This window comes from Sciurus vulgaris (genome assembly GCF_902686455.1).
Source record: "Sciurus vulgaris genome assembly, chromosome: 3".
In the NCBI taxonomy this organism is placed as follows: Eukaryota; Metazoa; Chordata; class Mammalia; order Rodentia; family Sciuridae; genus Sciurus; species Sciurus vulgaris.
Window position 1 is genome coordinate 54,124,180 of NC_136463.1, and position 18,347 is coordinate 54,142,526.

The window sequence follows — 18,347 nt, forward strand, 5'->3', positions numbered from 1 at the left end:
CTTCCTACATCTGACATTTAGTTATCTCCTCTCTCATTTCTCCTGTCCCTTTGTGGTATGACTTATAAACTTCTTTAGTGTAGCTGTGGTGGATTTTAATCTATTTTTTTTACCTGAAAGTCCTGTCTTTCTATTGAAGTTTTTGGTGCTGCTTCTCCAATGATCTTATTTTTCATTTCTAGAAATACAATTGGTTCCTTTTCAAATCTACTTGTTTACAAGTCTCTTTACAAGGTTCATAGTTTTAAGCTGCTTTTTTTATTTCTTTAAACTTACTAAACACAGATTTTTTTTTTTTAATTCTGCACCTTTTGGTTTCAATATCTGAAGTCTTCATCGATCTGATTCTGCTATCCATTGTTTTTCAAGCTTCCATTTATGGTATTTTGTTTCATGATGTGTGTTTTGGGTTTTTTGACCACAAGTTGCCCATTTTCTTGAACTTTTATCTGTGGGGATTCTTTTAGGCATAAGTTAATGTTGAATTCCTTCAGAAATAATTTGCTTTTACTTCTCCCAGTCACCTGGGGGCACCAACAACATAGAACTACTTAAAATTCAAGCTTGAACTCCAGATTACACCCTGCAATCTCAGTGACTCAGAAGGTCCCGCAGGAGGAACACAACTTTAAGCCCAACCACAGCAAATTAGTAAGATGTTATCTCAAAATAAAAAAGATTGGGGATATAGTTCAGTGGTAAAGTGTCCCTAGGTTCAATCCCCAGTACCAAAAACCAAACCAAAACCAAAAACCAAAAAACAAAACAAAAAAAACTTGATTTTTTTTTGTTATATAATCAAATTAATTATGACCATAAACCATTTGAGAGGTATCTTGCGGCTAAGAAATCTCAAAGGAGATTTTTGCCCCTTCCTTCCATCACCAGAACTCAGACAAGCAAGTTTCTTTTCCATACAATCTTTTCTAAATAGTGTTTTCCATTTAGTGGAGTATTATTCCTCATGACCTGAGGTTTATGCAACACTGGGTTTTCTGTTATAACTTCAAACTTGGGCTGCTTTATCTCCTATCCCCAGTGCTTTTGATTTCACAGAAATTTCCAGGGGAAAAGTCATCTTTGGAGTCCACTTACCTCCTCTCCCAGGGTTCCTGCCTTTACTCCCCTGGCAAGAGCCCCTGAAATTTTTGCCAGTTAAACAATGCATTAAAAAATGTCTTTTATGTTTTTATCCAGAATTTTAGTACTTTCTAGATACCATTCACAGTATCTAGACTATTGTTAACACTGGAGAAAAAAAAATTTTGTCCTTTCTAAAATCCCTTTCCCTGTCCCCTACTCCATGGCTCCCACATATCAAACAGCTCTCAGCAGTTGTTCCTCAAAACCCCCAAATGAAGAAAGAAGGAGAGACAGGGGAGGATTAGTGGATATTGAGAAAGTGGAAAGACCAATGGATTCAAGTTTTCAATTAAGTCAAAGAAATGTGGCATGGAAGTACCTGAATAGGTGAATCAGTGGGTAGGGAGCTGTAGTCAGAGAGAATATGTAACAGTCTATATCATATTGTATATAAGGAAACCTAAAGAGAAGTCTATTGTTTTACTCAAAGTCACAGCTAGTAGATAACAGAACAAGGCCTAGAAGCCAGGTTTTCTGTTTCCAAGATTCCCATATGAAGCCAGGAGAGTGTTAAGGAATAAATACCTTGCCATAGTCAATGACTGGCAGCTCAATGCTGGGGAAAAGATCTTGCACGATGGCATTGAACAGCGGAACATCAACTGAAGTAAGCTTGGCAATATTCATATCTCTCATTGAGAGCAGCAGAACCTGGATGGGAAAAGACAGAGACTCAGGCATGAGGAGAGAGTTCCTAGGTTCTTATGAGACACTTCTTCAAAGGGCTCAGAGGTAGAGACTAAGAATAATGGATACACCAGAGTTAGTCCTTAGCAACATAACAGGTAGAACTCAAGCAACACAGGGTATAAGGCGCAAGGATGGGAATCTCAATTAGGGGCAAGAATGGATCTGAAAAACATTAGTGAAGACACACAAGACCAGTGGCAATAGAAATTAAGGTCCAAGGACCATGTCCTTGGTCTACCTCTTCATCAGCCAGTTCTGGCTGTAGGCGACGCTTCTTGCCAGCATAGCGCAGGAGGGAGGTGAGGGCCCGGAGGCCAAAGTCATAGTGGTCCTGTCTGGAGAGCTGCTGTACAGCCAGTGAGTAGAGTGTGTACACCTTCTTGGCCAGAACCTGGGAACCAAACAGAGGAGAAAACAAACCATCTCCCCACAAACCCCTCTCTTCGTCTAGGAACAGTTACAGATACCAGAAGCTAGATCAGTGACTTGAAGCACCTTGGAGGTGTTATGTGGACAGTTCTGATGGGAAAATCCTATGAATCATCCTATTATCAGTTAGTAACATAGTGGAGGGGAGACCTGTCTCCTCTGAATTCTTCTGCCTTCACATCCTACTGACAATAGTCTAAGTTCCTTGTAGGATAAGTTGATTGTGAGGGCTTCAGGAGGATCCTCTGTCCAGGGAATAATTATGAAAGGGAAATAAAATAACTGGGAAAAAAAGGGATTCTAGGGATACCTTGCAGTTTCCAAAGCCCTCTCCAAAAAGAATGATCTCTGCAATAAGTGTAGAATCAGGCACCACCATGGCAATTGGACGAAACATAGACTTAAGATTTTCAGGAAGCTCTGTGCGGCCAGCATAGCCTGGAAAATAATTCCATTTATTTAGAATCCCTGTATTTCCTTATTTTGACTTGCCTCCCCAAAACCCACTTCATAATCAATTCCATTTTTTCCAACCCTAGCTCTATCCCTAACTTTCTCCCCAACTCCAACGCTAAGATCACAGCCCTGAATCTTCCCATTGCACTTTGACCTTCTTTCCTCTCTGTGCTTTCCTTACTTCCTGCATGGGCCTGTTTCAAATTGAAATTACAGAGCTGTTGATTTCCCATCTCTCCAAGTTCTATGTAGCTCACATAGAAATTACAGCTATTTCTCTGATTCTTCTCAGAACTTCAACCCTTTCCTATGCCTGTTCTTTCCTAGACCCTCCCCAAGAGCTGTTCCTATAGGACAGTAATGAGAGACCTCAGGCCTTGCACTTTAGGAGATTCTGCCATCCTACAAAAGGGATGGCAGGTAGACCAGAACTCTGGGAATTAGTCCAATGGGAGAAGATAGCTAAGACTAAGGTTACATGTAGACACATAAGTGGTTATTGATCCCATTAGAGAGAATAGTAAGACTGTTCCTTCTTCCAGAAAATTATATGTTTACCCTTCTCTTGCCCTTTGTAGTCTTTAGCCTGGCAAGCACTCTAGCACCAAGCTACATCCCCAGTCTCACTCTTTAGCCAGATTTCCCCTTGGTTAAATAGAAGGGGAAATAGGAGGTACACAGTTATTTGCCCTGGACACCCACAGCTCTCCTGCCCCATTCCCAGAAGTTCCATCTACTCCCTAACACCTACCAGGATTCATGGTAATGAAGATTCCACAGGACCACACTAGATTTATTTCAAAGCCTTCAAAATGGAAACGAGTGAGGTTGGCAGCCAAGGCAGTTAGGATGGACAGGATCTGCTGGGCCACCACTGACAGTACCTCAATGTTGATTCGATTAAACTCATCAAAGCAGCCCCAGGCTCCAGTCTATGGAGGGAGGGAGGCAAAGTCACTGGGAGCAAGAGCGGTTCCCCAGGATACTAGAAAGCATAACTAACATACTCTCCCTTAAAATGTTCAGTAGGTGAAGTGGCTCCAAAATCGGGGATGCCAGAGGGCACCAGAGTAGCATTGTCATGGCTTCTGGACAGATATTTCCCTCTGACAGGATGGCCTGGGTCACAAAGAGTCTGGGGCAGGGAACTTGTGTGCTTTGAGTTCTACTGTGTGCCAGACAGTTTCTGTGTATGATCTTCTTTAATATTTACATAATCTTTTGATTTTGTAAATAAACAACATGAAACTCAGGGAAGTACAAGTTCTTCTCAAATTTTTAGAATTATCTCAGGTGATACAATGATGGAAGCTACAAAACACTGAAACAGAATTGGATTTCAGGAGATTTTTCTGATACTAAAAGATGTGGAAGGGACAGGTTGGCAGATACTGACCTGGGCCAGGCCTGAGTACATTCGGCCCATGGACTTGTAATCTAGGCCCTCAGAGCAGTTGACCACAATGACATAAAAGCCAAGGGCCTTGCCAAGGTCCTTGACAGTCTCTGTCTTTCCAGTTCCAGCTGGACCTTTGGGGGAGCCCCCTCGATGCAGATGCAATGCCGTGGTCAGTGTCATGTAACACCTGGGAATTAAGGACAGGACTCGGTAAGACTCCTAAAAGTCTCTCTCAACTCCACACCCCCACCCCAACCACCTCCTTCCTCCCTGACAGCAGACCTGTCTGTCAGTGGGGTGATGACCAACCGGCCAGAGTTTCCCAGGTACTCATAACCATACTGAAACTGTGTGTTGGTCTGACGGATCATACAGTCATCAAGATCCTGGGAAAGAGGTCAGAACAAGATGGAAGTTGACTGGTAGGAAGAGGGAGAGCTGTGGAAATGGATCCCAGAGGGCAGGGGGTTGCAGGTAGATTAGAAGTTCCACTTTAGAGCTAGAAATAGGGATTGATTTATTTTATTATTATTATTATTAGTAGTAGTAGTAGTAGTAGTAGTAGTAGTAGTAGTAGTAATACCAGGAATTGAACCCAGGGGTACTTAACCACTAAGCCACATCCCCAGCCCCCATTATGTTTTTTTATTTTGAGACAGAGTCTCGCTAAGTTGTTCAAGGCCTCACTAAATTGCTGAGGCTGGCTCTAACTGCTGCCTCAGCCTTCCAGCTCACTGGGGTTACAGGTGAACACCACCATGCCCAGCGTAGGAGGGACTGGTTTATGACCAAGATGAAAAATGGGCTTCAAATTGCATGTCCACCCTGATCCATGGTGGCTGCCTGGAGTCTAAGTCCCAGTTAAGTGACACTTGTTGTGGGTACTGCCTGGAAACAATTATTAACCACTCCTGAATTAGGAGGTGAAACTCAATTAAGAACTAGAGTAGGGTACTATGAGAAGACTAAGGGTTGGGTTAGGATGTTATTGCATTTAGGGAACATGATTTTAATTAAGGGAATAAGATCAGCTTTAGGGTGAGAGAGTAGGATACCTTCTCCCAGTAGAACCGAAGTTGGCTGAGCCAGTCAAAAGCATTGACATCCATGAGGCCACTTTTATAAAGCTTCTCCAACACATCCCGGGCATGAATTTCTATTGTCACCAGAGCCACAATTTTAAGCCTCAGGATCTTGGTCAAGTTCCCCCTGATGGCTTCTGAATATTTATTTAGTATTGATACCTGTGGAATGAAGAAGCATGGAAGAACAGACTCAGCAAGGCCCCCAAGCCAAATCATATCTCATCCCAGTTTAACACTACCTTCAACCCCAAAGCTGATCCCACCTGAGGTAACATCCACACCCAACAGCCACATGGGAAAATCTAATTCTGGTCCACACCAAACTCTCCTCACTGGAATTCTGTCACAAAACACCCTCCATCTGACCCTTTTGCACCAACTCATCTTTAATTTTTTTTTATAATTTTCACTCTAGTTAATCACCTCCCTCCCAGCAATTCCAACTCCAGACCTATCCCATACTTGAAGAGCTCCCCACCTGTTTCTTCTTCATGACCTTGAGGATTTTCTTATCTCCCCGCTCCTTAGCTGTCAGCAGGCACTTGGTGACATCAGCTGTCCACTGGATCTGACTGGCAGTAATCACCATCTGAGCAGGTACAAAAGCCAATTCTAAGGCTCTGCTCTTGGCCACCCACACAGCACAGCTCCTGAGTTCCAGTCTCTTCCTGGAGTAGAGACTTCCAGGACTAGGTGCTCACCATGCCTATTCTGTTCTAAATGATGGGGCATGTGTCTCAGGTCAGGAACTACAGGTCCAGCATGTAGGATACACCCCCACAGCCCAGAAAGTAGGGCAAGAAACCTGTTTTGTGTATCTTTAGAATCTGTTTTTCTGCTTGTTGCTCCTAGTTAGCTCCATCATCTTGTTCCCCATTTCTGTTGACCACAGCTTACCTGCCCAGCCCATTCCTTCACCCATTTGTCCCTTTTATTGAGGAACTTCTTAAGGGCCATGCGGCAGTTCCGGAGAAGGTCCCGCAGAGTCACCCTCATGGTTCGTTCCACATCACCTAGCCAAGACTGGGGAGAGGTGAAAGAACAGTATGGTGTGGCTTCAGGGTCAGACGCAAGACTCCCCAAAGGGAAGGTACTTAGGAAATAGAACTCCAGGGCTTAGGAACCAGGAGGAAAGCAAGACCTGGGCAACATTTGGCTTGGTCACCAAGAAAAATGGAGGCAAGTGTGCAGAGTATCTGATTTCAAAAGGAATCTTAGGTTTAAGGCAGAGGTTATAGTTGACAGGAATGGTGGGTGGGAGGGAACTAAGTCACTGAAAAAGCAACTAACATCCATTTTTTTATGGAGATGTTCTCTCATCATGGAACCAAGCAGACTTTCTAATAGGAAGAAGAATCTACTTGGTTCTTAGACCCTCAGCACCACTCACCTCCACAGGCCCTTCTAAGAGTACTGAGTGGAGAAAATCAACATATTCACCATCACCCGAGAACATTCCCACAGCTTCCCATTTGCTGCTGGCCCCCACAACCTGTAGAAAAGAGAAGCTTTTAATAGACTGGCCTGCCCTCTTGGTATCTGCCTACTAGTATTGGGGTCTTTTAAAAACAAAAATTTTAATATTTTTTAGATATTGACGGACCTTTATTTTATTCTTTTATTCATTTATTTATATGTGGTGTTGAGAATTGAAACCAGTGCCTCACACATGCTAGGCAAGTGCTCTACCACTGAACCACAACCCCAGCCCCATATTTGGGTCTTTTGAGGGTAATTTCTTCTCGAGACCCCTCCTATCAATATTACCAATTCTAAAAAGTTCAGCACTGTGACAATCTAGAGTCATTAATTAATATCACTCCTGTTGGAAGGGCATGGTTCCCTCCAAAACCTTGGACAACTTGACATCACCATCCCTTCCCTGCCCTCCATTCCATCATGGCCAACTCTACTGACCTTCTGAATTTTCAGTGATTTGATGTTGTCAAAGCATTTTTTGAGATGTGGCTGCACAGCCTCTGGGTTGCGAGACTGGCCTAGAATCTCCAGGAGATCATCATTGGATAAGAAGTAGAAGCGGGGGAAAATATGGCGCTTGGTCTCTAAATACATGTCCAGAGACTTCTGAATGTCCTCCAAGATTGTGTTCATTTCTATCAATTTGTCCAGGAGACCTGGGAAGAAGAGCAATGAATGACATTTGGTAGTCTTTTTACCACTGTCCTGAGTAGATCTAGAGTGTACAATTCTATTTACTTTGCCAGATCTTGAATGTTAGGTTACAATCACCATAAGGATTTTTGGAAGCAGAGAAATATCCCCAATCCCTTTGTCATGTTTAGCCCATTCTCATCATTAATTCATTTTTAAGTATTCATTACACACTATTATATGTGCTATAGTTTATACATTAGTTATACATATGTGATTTCATAATTTAACTGTCTCATCGGTCTTTGGAATGAATGTCCTATTCCACCTAAGAACTTGGGGCTCCATGGGTCAACCCAACATCTTCTAAAAATTAGAGATTATTCTCCATTTACATAATCTAACAAGTTAAATCAACCAAATCTAAAAATCTATCACTTGCATATAGCGAAAAAAGTATGTAACCACTGAGGTTGCCAGTGTCCTTCATGACGTAGTAACAAGGGCACTAGACTGGAAGACAGAAGACTGTCACTCTAATGGCAGTTTTTTTTATCTACTAGCATGTTAATTAACCTTGTTGAGTTTTGACTGTAAAACGGCTATAAAATCCATCTCAAAGAACAATTCAAGATATTAATAAAAAGTTTTCACATTTCTAGGTTCTGGGTCATCTGAACTTTTCTCCCAGCCTAAATCCCTATCCCTTAGGTCTTGATTGGTTTTCCCATCTTCCCAGTTTCTAGTCTTCACAAGATGCTGTGAGTACAAACAATGTCTACAAGTTATTGGAGCTTTGAGAGACCACCTGAGTAACCCTGCAGACTATGTGGAGACTCAGTAGCCTTGGACCAGATGGATCTGTTTTGTGCATTCAACAGCAGGATCATTGTTTTTATAGCTTTGCTTATAAATTTTTCCAAAATATACTTATTAATATCTCAAATATTGTCAGTTGTTGACACTCACTTTGCATATTGTTGACTTATATTTTATCAGGATAATTAAAGTTATTTTTTTGGATGTGTATACTCAAGGCCCTTGGGAAAATGAAGAATCATTAGACTAGCACTAGGCAAAATAAAGAAATCCTCCATATCCCCTGCTAGAACTTTTCTTCTCAGGATACCTGTCATTTTAGGTGCTCATTGTCAACCTGACTCCCTGATTCTTTTTTTTTTTTTTTTTTCAGTTGCTGGTGGACCTTTATTTATTTATATGTGGTGCTGAGGATCGAACTCAGTGCCTCACTCACGCTAGGCAAGCATTCCACCACCGAGCCACAACCCTAGCCCAATTCCCTGATTCTTTACCCTAATTCACCCAGTGAGCCAGGCCTCACCATGTGTACACGCTTCCCCTGATCTTTCTTCCCCAGTCCCTACCCCATCCCCATGTCTGTGATAAAAACTAGTTAATTTGATAAACTAAAACCAATGTAATAGTAACAATAGCTAATAATAACCAAGGGCTTTCTAGGTGTTATTTAAGTCTACAAGTGCTTCATTTATTTTATCTCATTTGCCTATATCACCTTACCAAGTGTACTCACTGAATGAATCAGCTAGAGAAGAATGGTTCTCAATCAGGGCCACTGAGACACAATGCTGTTAATCAAACCCTAACTTTGTGCCAAAAACTACACTGGAACTGTTACATACTCCTTTATAATCCTTACAAAAACTCGGTGAGTCAGGCATGGTGGCGCATACCTGTAATCCCAGCAGCTTCGGAGGCTGAGGCAGGAGAATCTCAAATTCAAAGCCAGCCTTAGCAATTTGGCAAGGCCCTGAGCAACTCAGTGAGACCTTGACTCTAAATAAAATATTTTTTTAAAAAGGCTGGGGATGTGACTCAGTGGTTAAGTACCTCTGGGTTCAATTCCCAGTATTAAAAAAAAAAAAAAAAAAAAAAAAAAAAAAAAAACACCCCGGTAAGACCACTATCCTAACCTCCTCGGAACCATGAGGAAACTATAGTATGGAGGATGCAAGCTGCCCAAGAGTACATTTCAGATTTGAACACAAGGCTGTCTGATTCCATACCCCATACTCCATGCTCTTAACCACTGTGTTGGACTCCATTCCCACGCTTATTGCATTCAATTTACTAAACTCTTATTTAATGCTTAGAAGAGGCAATGGTGATTAGTATTATAACAGTCAGGTACAAAGTCAGTCTTTCAATAAATAAAACATGAGGCCATATACATAGACCCAACTGAGGTCACATCCAGGCAAGAGGCCAGGGAGCTCTAACCTGGGTGGTGGGTGCTCCGGAGAGCATTATTGTCCTTGTTCATTCGGTCCATGATGGATTTCCAGTTGTTGTTGACCTGGTCAAACAAGGCTGATTCGTTGGGCAGCTGTTTGCGGATGTCCTCTCCTAGGAAGATATTCTGAGGGGCCATGGAATTGGGGTGAGAGTATGTTTCTCAGATGCTGTCCACACTCTGCTCCCTGCTCCCAGACCAGGGACAATAATTGAGTAGAGGACACAGAGCATTAGGAACTGACAGGCAATATGCCCAAGTTCTAGAAGGGAAGTTGGGATTGGAAAGTCAGGTGCTGGGTCCAAGAGGAAAAATGAAATGAAACTCTGGGAAAAATGAAGGCCTGTCAGGGAGGGACTCTAGGGTGAGAGGTAATGACTAAGGATTATACTGCTGGGTCCTAGATGAAGAGTGAACTTGAGAGACAGACAAGTGAAGTTGACAACGGGGCAGGCATCTAGGTCCTAAACACCTAGGAAGTAGAAAGTAGAAAGTAGGAAAAACTCAGGTCCTGACCTCTAGGTACATCCACTGACGCTGCACTGTGAGCACCATCTCAATAACCTCCAAAATGAGGGAGAGGCAGCGTTCCCAGTGGTCCACATCCTTCTCAAAGGACTTGACAAAACGTGATGCCTTCATGGTCGACAGAGCTACCTGGTTATCTTCCAGTGCCTGGAATACCTCTTCTGTACCTCTGGGCCACAAGGGGTCAAAGTCACAGTCCATGCCCATCTGCCAAACCTTGGTCCCCACTCCACAGCCCAGATCACATGGCCCTCCCCTCTCCTGTAGCCCTGGGTTCTTCTCTACCTGAGCCGGTGATGGCCCTTATCCTTGTACGGGACTATATCTAGCTGTGTTGTGTCCCAGGTCTTGGCAATGTTTTGTAATGCCTGTGAAGAGAAGTTGAGGGACAGAACAATCACTATATAGTCCCCAAGGGGAGGACTAGCTGGAAGGGTCCCTCAGATAAGGAACAGCTGGAAGCCTGTGGAAAATGAGAGAGGGTGGGGGAGGATTGAGTCATACCACTTCTATTGCCAGCTCTTTGGTTGCTGAAGCAGAGATTTCCGCAATTTTCTCCACATGCTGATCCATCCCAAGCGCCACAATCTGCTCTAAGGTGAAGCTTTCAGATTCCTGATCAAACTCCCGTTGGATCTCATCCCTGACCTGGTCCCAGTGCCTGAAGCCAAGAACAGGAAGTCTGACTGGGAAGCCAGATACTAGGGCCCACTGAAAGTGTCAACATAATCCCTGGGGCTGGAGGTGTGGCTCAAATGAAAGCATTTGCCTAGTATGCTTGAGACCCTGGGTTCCATCCCCAGTGTGCGTGTGTGTGTGTGTGTGTGTGTGTGTGTGTGTGAGAGAGAGAGAGAGAGAGAGAGAGAGAGAGAGAGAGAGAGAGAGAGAGAGAGAGAGAGAGAGAGAGAAAAGAAAATCACTCTTTGCTTCTGCCTGCTGGGACATTATGATTCTGGGTATTTATTAATTCATGATTCAACAAATTTTACTAGACAGGTTCTAAGATGCAATCTTAGGCACCCTGAGGAATACAAAGATTGACACACCACCCTCCAGGAGTTGATTCTCTGGAGAGGAAATTGAGACAGGTGTGCACACAAAACGCTCAATAAATCATTTCAGGTTTACTATGAATCACGTGCTGAGATAAGTGCTTTATGTGAAACAGCATGTTTCTTACAACCACTCCATAAATTAGAAAGTATTACTAGTCCATTTTGGAAGCAGAAAAACTGAGACTTAGAGACTAAATAACTTAAGAAAATAAAGGGGTTATTAAGTCTAACCACATCACACTTACAGGTGAAACATTGCCAAAAACATTATACTGGAGGCAATGCAAAAGAAGTAAAATTATTTTTCCAAAATAGATGAAATCAACCTTAGTGTCCATCAAGCAGATAAAGAAAATGTGCAGAATATTATTCCACTTTCAACAAAAAGGAAATCCTGCCATTTGTGCACCATGGATGAACCTGGAGGACTTCATGTGACGTGAAATAAGGCAGGCATAAGAAGGCAAATATTAGATGATCTCACTTATATATACAATCTAAAGAGGTCAAATCACAGAAGCAGAGTAGAATGGTGGCTCCCAGGGTTAGGGATGGGAGGAGGGTAGGGAGATGTTGGTCAATAGGTACAAAATTTCAATTAGACAGGAGGAACAAGTTAGAGGGATCTATTGCACATCATGATGAAGATAGTCAATAACAATGTATCATATGCTTGAAAACTCACTGAATAGATTTTAAATGTTCTCACCACCCACACAAAAAATAAGTACTTGAAGTAATTCATACATTAATTAGCTCAAGTTGGTTATTTCATAAAGTATACATATTTCAAGACATCAAGTTACACATTATAAAAATAATGTAATTTTTGTCAATTAAAAAATAAATTTGGTGGTTGGGGGCATAGCTCAAGGGCAGAGTGTTTGCTGAGCATGTGTGAGGTCCTGCATTTATCCCCAGCACCATGAAAAAGATAATAAAATGTTAAAAAAAATTTTAAAACAAACAAAACAGATGCATATAAGAGGACGGAGGGAATGCTATGGTGGAGAGGACTGAAAGGAGCTGGAGGTGGCCCAGGCCAGGCGGGCAGAGCAGTTGCCCTGGGAGCAGAGGAGCAGCCTCACCTGTCTCTGAGGGCAGGGTTCCGCAGGTCTGAGATGAGGGGCATGGTTCTTTTGAACTGCTCTATTTTGGAGCGAGTGGTTTCAATAACTTCCCAGTTTTTGTCCTGAAAAGAAGCAGGAAGCATTAGAAGACTCAATGAGCTTCTGGAGACCAGCTCCTTCCTCAGATGGCCCATCTTCGCCTCCCCGTCCTGTCTCCACATACCTTATACTCTTTAGCTAGTTTTGTGAGGCGACGGAACAACCCATGGGCCATGGCCTCCATGGCCTCGGTCTGCAGGGTCAGGAACCGGCCGGTCTTCCACTGGCTCCAGTTCTCCTCCCAGTCCCGCGTGATCTCCCACACCTGCTGGAGCGCATCGAGCTCCTGCACAGCAGGCAGGAAGTTATTAGGCAAAGAGGCCCTGGCCCTGTTCCTCCCTGACAGTTGCTCATTTGCTCCTCTCATTCTGCAGAGCTTGTCCCTCCAGGGTATAACGCTGCCTCCCCAATTCACAGTTTTTCCTCCATTCTCTTGCCTTAAGGGCTCATCAAATGATAAGCACATAAAAAGATCCTCAACATCATTAGACACTAGGGAAATGCAAATTAAAAATCTCAGTGAGATATACCACTTCACACCCATTAAGATGGCTAAAACCAAAAAAAAAAAAAAAAATTTTTTTTTTGAAAGAAAAATAAGTGTTGGCAAGGATACAGAGAAAAAATAGGAACCCTAGTACAGTGCTAGTGGGAATATAAAACAGTGCAGCTGCTATGGAAAATAGCTTGGCAGTGCCTCAAACAGAGTCACCATATGATCCAGCAATTCTATTGCTGGGCTTACACCCACAAGAATTGGGAACAGGTGTTCAAGCAACTACAAGTACCCATGTTCATAGCAACACTACTCACTACAGCCGAAAGGCGGAAGCAACCCAAACAACCATCAACTGGTGAATGGAAGAACAAAATGTGGTAAATAAAAAGTGATGGAATATTACTCAGTCATAAAAAGGAATGGAGCACTGATACATGCTACAACATGGATAAAACTTGGAGATACTATGCCATGTGAAAGAAATCAAGAAGCAAAAGACCACATGTGGTTCTATTTATCTGAAATGTCTAAAATAGGCAAATCCATATACATGGAAAATAGATTAGTAATTGACAGGGGCAGAGGAGAGAGGGATGGGAGTGACTGCTAAGATGTATGCAATCTCCTTTTGGTGTAATAGAAAGCCTGGGATCTAGACAGAAGCAATGGCTGCACAACATTGTGAATGCACTAAATGCCACTGGATTTTTCACTTTAAAATGGTTAATCTTGTTATGTGAATGCTGCCACAATCTAAATCAAACACTCGTGAACTCATCTGCCTGGTCCCAGCTGTGTTTCTGAGGCCCTTGGGTACCATTCTCCAGTCCCTCGCTCCTCATCCCCAGTTCCCTCAGGAGCCTATCTCAGCAAGCCACCTTCTCCAGGTTCTGAAGGTCCTTGGAGGCTGGTTGCTCGATCTTGAAGATGCCCAGGTTGGAGCGGAGAGTGTTTTCTTCTTCCCGCATGGCCATCAGCATGGCCCGCACCTGTGCGATCTGCTCCAGGGCAGCCACATATCCCACATTGCTGGTGAAGGGGCCTGGGGGAGTTCAAGGTGCAGCTCAGTTTCCCGCTCAAGTCCCTGCTACCTTGAAAGGATGGCCATGGCTCTCCTTTCCCTTTGTAGGCAAATCTCACTTCTTACATGAGAGAGAAAGGATGGAGAGTAAGAGGGAATGGAGGCAGCCCTGAGAAAACAACAAATGTGGCCGGAGAATGAGAAACAGATGGAATATGGACAGGCGATGTAAGAACACTGGAGATGTGAGCTGGGCTGCTGCCTTCCAACCAAAAACCAGTGACAACAAGGTGAGCGCATCTTCTTCCCTGCCCAGGACTCTCCTCCTCCCATTCTGTTCTCTCCTTTCCAGGACACAGGCTTTGAACACTGAGTGTCAAAACAAAGGCTAAAGAAGGGGTGAGTGCTGGGGTTGTAGCTCAGGGGCAGAGCGCTTGCCTAGCACTATGAGGCACTGGGTTTGAGCCTCAGCACCCCTCAAAAATAAACAAAGTTATTATGAAAAAAAGAGAAGAAGAAGAGGAGGAGGGGGAACAAGGAGTACCTTTGAATTCAAAATCTTCCAGAAGATTGTGTGCTTTCTTCTTGAAATCATCAGCAGAGTGAATGAGGCCTGTCTTGAATTTATCCTTGTGTCTCTTGAGCATTTGTTCACTTTCCATCAAAGTTTGTTGGAAAGCAACCCATTCCCCATTCAGACTGTCCAGCATCTCCAGTACCTGGGTCCATCAGAGAGAGGAGGAGGAGCCATGAACAGGAGGACTGTGCTTCTCACAAATGCTTTGTTGTTGTTGTTGTGGGATGGAGCTCAGGGCCTTGTGCTGTACCACTAAGATCCACCCAGACCTTCACAAATGTTTTCTGGATCTCTTTTCTGATCCTCTACACCAAAGTTCATGGACAAGTTTTTTGGGGGAGATGGGGTCTCACTGTGTTGCCCATGCTGGTCTTGAACTTCTGGGCTCAAAGGATCCTCCCAACTCAGCCTGAGTAGCTAGGATTACAGGCTCATTTCCCCAAATGCAGCTCATGGATGAGTTTCACATGGGCAATGAAGCCCCAAGAAATCAAGCAGGGAATTGGTGGGCCTACACACTGAACAGAAATACCATTTGAGTTAGCTTCATTCTCAGGGGTTGAATCTTGAGTCTCTTCATCTTTTCACTTCTTTGTGCTGCCCCCTGAGCACCACAGTTCCCCCCTGCCGCCCACAACCTGCTGCCACTGGTATGGATCCAACTTGGGTGCACCAAAGAACTGCTGGAACTCACACTGTCTGGAACTGGCACCTCGTACTTTTCCAGAATGGTAAATTGCTCGTGGATGGGAGGTATCTGGCTCTCTGTGTTGGACAAATCATGCTGCAGGGTATCCATGAGCTGCAGACTGACCCCCAGTTCCTCCAGCGTTTGGGGAGGGCGGCTGATTCTAAAGGCCAGCAAAGACAGCAGCATAAGCAGAAAGCCCAAGCCCCTCCTGCCCCAACCTCACACCACGGGAGCCCGCCCTACTTCTCTGCATTCTCCTTCAGGTAGGTGTGCAGCTCCAGCAGGCGCCCCGCTGCCATCTCCTTGAGCAGAGTTGTGAACTTATTCTGCCATTCATTGCAATGCTGCACCAGCGAGAACTTAAGGTGTGAACAGTCCAGCAGCACGAACTGGATGTTGAGGACCGTCTCCTCCTTCTGCACATTGTTAGCCACTTCCGTGTAGCTGTAAGCACCCCAGATTTGCACTAGCATGTTTTCTTCCTTCACAGACATGCCCCCTGCCCCAAAACTGGTTCAAGTTCTCATTTCCTTCCACCCAGACCGGTGCAGCACTGCTGGAGAATTCTCTTACTTCCAGGTGTCTCCTGGGCCAACCCATCCCCAGAAGACAGCTGTGACCACTACACCCACTACAACCCACTACCCCCACTACAAGGGACTAGAGATGTGGCTGAGTGGTAGAGCACTGGCCTAGCATTCACAAGGACCTGGGTTTGATCCCCAGCACTCCAAAAAATAAAACAAAACACAACCACTGGCTATGAAATAGTGGTCACACTCCTTCCTCGGGCATCCAAGGTCTTAGAGTTGCATAGGTCTGGATTGAGCTCATGTTATACTGCTCCTTGTTTTGTTTTAAGAGCCAGGATCTCGATATGTTACCCAGGCTGGCTTTGACCTTGTGGGCTCAAGTGATCTTCCTGCCTCAGCCTCCCAAGTAACTGAGACTACAGGGACCTGCCATTGTTTTGGTTTTGGTTTTTTTAACTGTCCTGAATCTTAGTTTTTGCTTCTGTAACATAGTGATGATAACAGAACATACCCCATGAGGTTGTTTAGAGGACTGGCTGCTGCATATCAATTCTTTCACATACTTCCCATGCTTTAGACTTCTCACCCAGTGGGGAACGTGCCTGTGAGAGTTCAACTTACCTCTGCTTGTGCTATTTCCTCCACATACAATGCCCTCCCATTCGGCATACTGAAATCCTACCTGCCCTGTAAAGAGCAAAGTCTTTCCTGATGCCAGCTGAAAATTCTTTCTTTCTGCTATAATATGGATTTTAAATGTCCCCCCACCAAAGGTCCATATGCTAAAGGCTTAGGCCCCAGCTTGCAATATTGAGAGAGGTGGAAACTTTAAGAGGTGGGTCCAAGCAGGAGGTCTTCTGGTCACTTGAGTGTATGCCCTTGAAGGTTTACAGCTTTGCTCCTGCCATGATGTGCCACCACAGGCCCAAAGCAATGAAATCTACTGGTCATGCACTAAAACCTTCAAAACTGTGAGCCAAAAGAAACCTATTCTCTTTATAAGTTTATTTTCTCCAGCATTTGTTACAGTAACAGAAAGCTATCACAACTTCCATTGACCTGCCCTGGTACTTGTCATTATGTGCATCACATTGAAGCTTATGCAACCATAACTAGTTCATTTGCACAGTTCCTTTGAGTTTACAAAGTGTTCTCACATATATTTAATGATCTCACAGTGTCCTAAGGTAGGTAGCATAATATCTATTTCATGGGAAACTGAGGCTCAGAGCATATAAGAAACCCACTTAAGATTGCACTGCTAGTAAGTGGTAGAGCTTGGATCCCAGACTTCTCAAAACAGCACAACCATCAATGACAATTTTATCTTCCTCACTATACTACAGTCCTTGGGGGCAAAGAACTTGTTCATTTTTTTATTATTATTCATGGCCCACAGGATAATCATGTTTGTTGAATGAATGAATGACCAGGAAGCCATGACAAGATGGCAGTTAAGATTAGAATTTAATAATCTCTTCAATCTCATTTTAATCTGTCTTCTTAGAATGAAAGTACACCTCCTTTCATCTTTCAGATCTCTGGCACTTCTTTTTTCCTGACAGAACCCTGTGGTCCTCCCCTAAACAACTGCTTTTCCTAAATCTCGTCCAGCTCTTTCCAGATCTCTACCCTTGAGAAACAAAGGTTCCAATGCCCTCAGCAGGTTCTTTTCCTGTAGTTGAGGACACACAGTGCTCGCATCTGTCCTCTCCAGCTCCTTTCCCTAGTTTCTGGGTTCTGTCCTCCTCCAATTAATTCTATACCTCTTCCAGACACTTGCATCCCACCTTCTCCACTCACCGGGCAATGTCAGCATCAAAAGAAGAGACAGGGGGGTTAAGGCGCTGGTAACGACGAATAAAGGAGTCTTTGTTGATCTCCCAGATTTCCCGATACATATCCCAGGTCTTCAGGTAGTTTTGCAGCAGACTGGCATTGTTAGTCATGCCACTGCTAATCTGGGCTTGGATCTTCTTGATATCCTCATCTCGCTCTTAAAAGGATCCAGAAAGATGTTTCTCATTGATATCCACCCCAGCCCAAGTTCCAGCCTAGCCCTGGGCACTGCCCTGGACCTTCCACTGCAACACCAAAGAAGTGCTGCTCAAACATGACAATTATAAAACAACAGAGGAGGCAGAAAGTGAAAGTGTGATTCTTGGTGTTTCCTCTGCAAAATTAGACATCTCTCCTGTAGGGATCTAGGCCTCTTCTAGCCAAGTTACAGTCTCAGATTGCCTTTGCTCATCTCCCACCCAATTTCCAAACCTCATGAGCATCAGTCACCTAATCTCTCCACCATCCCACCCCTGATTCCTTCCCTAATCTGGCCTCCTGACTGGATTTCTCATAGGCCAAGGAGATAACTGGCCCAATAGGTCTGCAGACATCCCTGATCTCTCCTCCATTCAGTCCTTAGCCTCTGACAGTTCCACACCTCGCATTCTCCCTAGTGCTCACTCACCCACGATTGTATGGATGGGATCCCGGTGAAATTTGCGCTTGGAGAGGATTTCAGGAAGGTGGCGGAAGACAGAGATAGTAGAAAAAAGATGGTTGCCAATGTCATTAACCACACCTGCCAAAGTCTGCAGAGTAGGTGAGAACTCCACCTGTGGGGAGAACAGCAGAGAGGACCTTAGCACAGCTTAGGGCGGAGACAAGCCTCAAGACTGGTAAGGCATG

The 18,347-nt window shown here is 44.1% G+C and overlaps 1 protein-coding gene across 7 annotated transcripts in view; it reads right to left on the bottom strand.

Moving 5' to 3' along the window:
• DNAH2 (dynein axonemal heavy chain 2) overlaps positions 1 to 18,347 on the bottom strand; it is a 104,236-nt gene that overhangs the window by 45,548 nt on the left and 40,341 nt on the right. For all 7 annotated transcript variants that reach the window (XR_013762760.1, XR_013762761.1, XR_013762762.1 and 4 more), the window contains 23 exons: positions 18,127 to 18,274; positions 17,463 to 17,655; positions 15,370 to 15,570; positions 15,130 to 15,286; positions 14,403 to 14,577; positions 13,716 to 13,879; positions 12,463 to 12,624; positions 12,258 to 12,361; positions 10,619 to 10,775; positions 10,400 to 10,482; positions 10,103 to 10,283; positions 9,574 to 9,712; positions 7,120 to 7,337; positions 6,593 to 6,694; positions 6,100 to 6,225; positions 5,681 to 5,791; positions 5,173 to 5,361; positions 4,400 to 4,503; positions 4,115 to 4,304; positions 3,470 to 3,650; positions 2,573 to 2,700; positions 2,072 to 2,224; positions 1,669 to 1,794 (listed from right to left, as the gene is read on the bottom strand). Coding sequence is in view for 2 of the 7 variants with exons in the window: in XM_079133236.1 (XP_078989362.1) it covers positions 1,669 to 1,794; positions 2,072 to 2,224; positions 2,573 to 2,700; positions 3,470 to 3,650; positions 4,115 to 4,304; positions 4,400 to 4,503; positions 5,173 to 5,361; positions 5,681 to 5,791; positions 6,100 to 6,225; positions 6,593 to 6,694; positions 7,120 to 7,337; positions 9,574 to 9,712; positions 10,103 to 10,283; positions 10,400 to 10,482; positions 10,619 to 10,775; positions 12,258 to 12,361; positions 12,463 to 12,624; positions 13,716 to 13,879; positions 14,403 to 14,577; positions 15,130 to 15,286; positions 15,370 to 15,570; positions 17,463 to 17,655; positions 18,127 to 18,274 (3,492 nt within the window). In the remaining 5 variants the exon portion in view is untranslated. The remainder of the gene's footprint in view (positions 1 to 1,668; positions 1,795 to 2,071; positions 2,225 to 2,572; positions 2,701 to 3,469; positions 3,651 to 4,114; positions 4,305 to 4,399; positions 4,504 to 5,172; positions 5,362 to 5,680; positions 5,792 to 6,099; positions 6,226 to 6,592; positions 6,695 to 7,119; positions 7,338 to 9,573; positions 9,713 to 10,102; positions 10,284 to 10,399; positions 10,483 to 10,618; positions 10,776 to 12,257; positions 12,362 to 12,462; positions 12,625 to 13,715; positions 13,880 to 14,402; positions 14,578 to 15,129; positions 15,287 to 15,369; positions 15,571 to 17,462; positions 17,656 to 18,126; positions 18,275 to 18,347) is intronic.